A 1,404-nucleotide genomic window follows, 5' to 3' on the forward strand; every position below is an offset into this window, starting at 1 on the left:
AAGGAAGAGGGTGTGCTTTGTTCTGCCTGGTACCAAACCACAGAGATAGGAGCAAAGAGTGGAAGGGGCACAGAGGCAGACTTTAGTATTAATCTAAGAACAGACTCCTTGGCAAGGAGAACCATGTAAAAGTGTAATTGATCTTCCATTATTGGAGGGAGTAATAACAATGAGAGTGAACATTTTTAGGGTGCTTACTAAGTGCCAGGCACAGTGCCAAGCACTTTACCTTTATTATCTCACAGCATCCTCACAACAACCCTAGGAGTTGGTGCTATTATGATCCCCATTTTATAGATGAGAAAACTAAGGCCAACAGAGGTTAGGGACTTGCCCAGCCTGACATAACTAGGAAGCATCTGAGGCTGGATTTGAACTCAGGTCTTCTTGACAACATGCCTGACTCTATCCACCGCACCACCTGGCTCCCTAGACGACTAGATTCTCTGTCCTGGGCCTGTTCAAGAAGAGCTTTAAGAACATTTGTTGAGAATTTGTAAAGGGGACTCTAGGTCAGCTCTCGGTCAGAGAAACCCACCTTTGGGTGTCATCTAATCATTTAGATTATGATGCTCCCTGATTCTTGGCTGGGAAAGAATTCAAGGTCAGAACGGGTCACAGCCACAGCATCTTCCTATGAGACCTAGAAACCTGCCCCTGAGGGAGCTCAGACAAGCTGCCCCTGCCCCAGCTGGGGGGAAGGAGAACCCCGGGGCAGTGACGCCTTCCTCAGCTGCTGCCTGGGCAGGTTTTTGTTCAGAGCTGTAGCACTGTGGGACTCCAGCTAGAGTACTCCTGGCAATAGTAGACTGCAACATCTTCTGCCTCCGCACTGCTGATTGTGAGGGAGAAATCTGTCCCAGAGCCACTGCCACTGAACCTCGATGGGATCCCATCATGCAGGGTGGAAGCATATCTAATGAGGAGCCTAGGAGCCTGGCCTGGCTTCTGTTGGTACCAGTTTAAGTAGCTGCTAATGCCCTGACTGGCCCTGCAGGACATGGTCACTCTCTCTCCTGCAGACACAGACAGGGAGGCTGGAGACTGGGTCAGCACAATGGCCCCTCGGGCATCTGCAATCACAAACACAGGTTAAAGAGTGAGAAAAATGTAAGTCCCTATTTACAGTAGGAGAAATCTCTTTGATAGTATTGTGAGTTAAACCTTCCTGTGCTGGGCCCTGCCCCCATGATCACCAGTGAAGAGCCACGTTTTCTCTCTGACCCTCAGAATCACACAAATTCTGACTTCTGCCCAGAAGGACAAAAGGCAAGGCTGTCTCTGCTCTTCCCCACTCACCTGGGATCCAGAGCAACAGGGAAAAGAGGAGGAGAGCCTGGCACCCCATGTCCATGTGCCTGAGCTCTGAGCTGCCCAGCATCTTCCTCCCCAGCTGCCTTTTTA

General features: G+C 50.2%; 1 gene segment (V, D, J or C); it reads right to left on the reverse strand.

Annotated features, from left to right (window-relative positions):
* Window positions 1-717: 717 nt before the first annotated feature.
* Window positions 718-1,404, reverse strand: LOC114033956. The segment is given in 2 exon segments: window positions 718-1,073; window positions 1,300-1,404. Coding segments are annotated over 2 exon segments (399 nt in total).

Source organism: Vombatus ursinus, unplaced genomic scaffold (genome assembly GCF_900497805.2).
Source record: "Vombatus ursinus unplaced genomic scaffold, bare-nosed wombat genome assembly UNPS02007632.1, whole genome shotgun sequence".
Classification (NCBI taxonomy): domain Eukaryota; kingdom Metazoa; phylum Chordata; class Mammalia; order Diprotodontia; family Vombatidae; genus Vombatus; species Vombatus ursinus.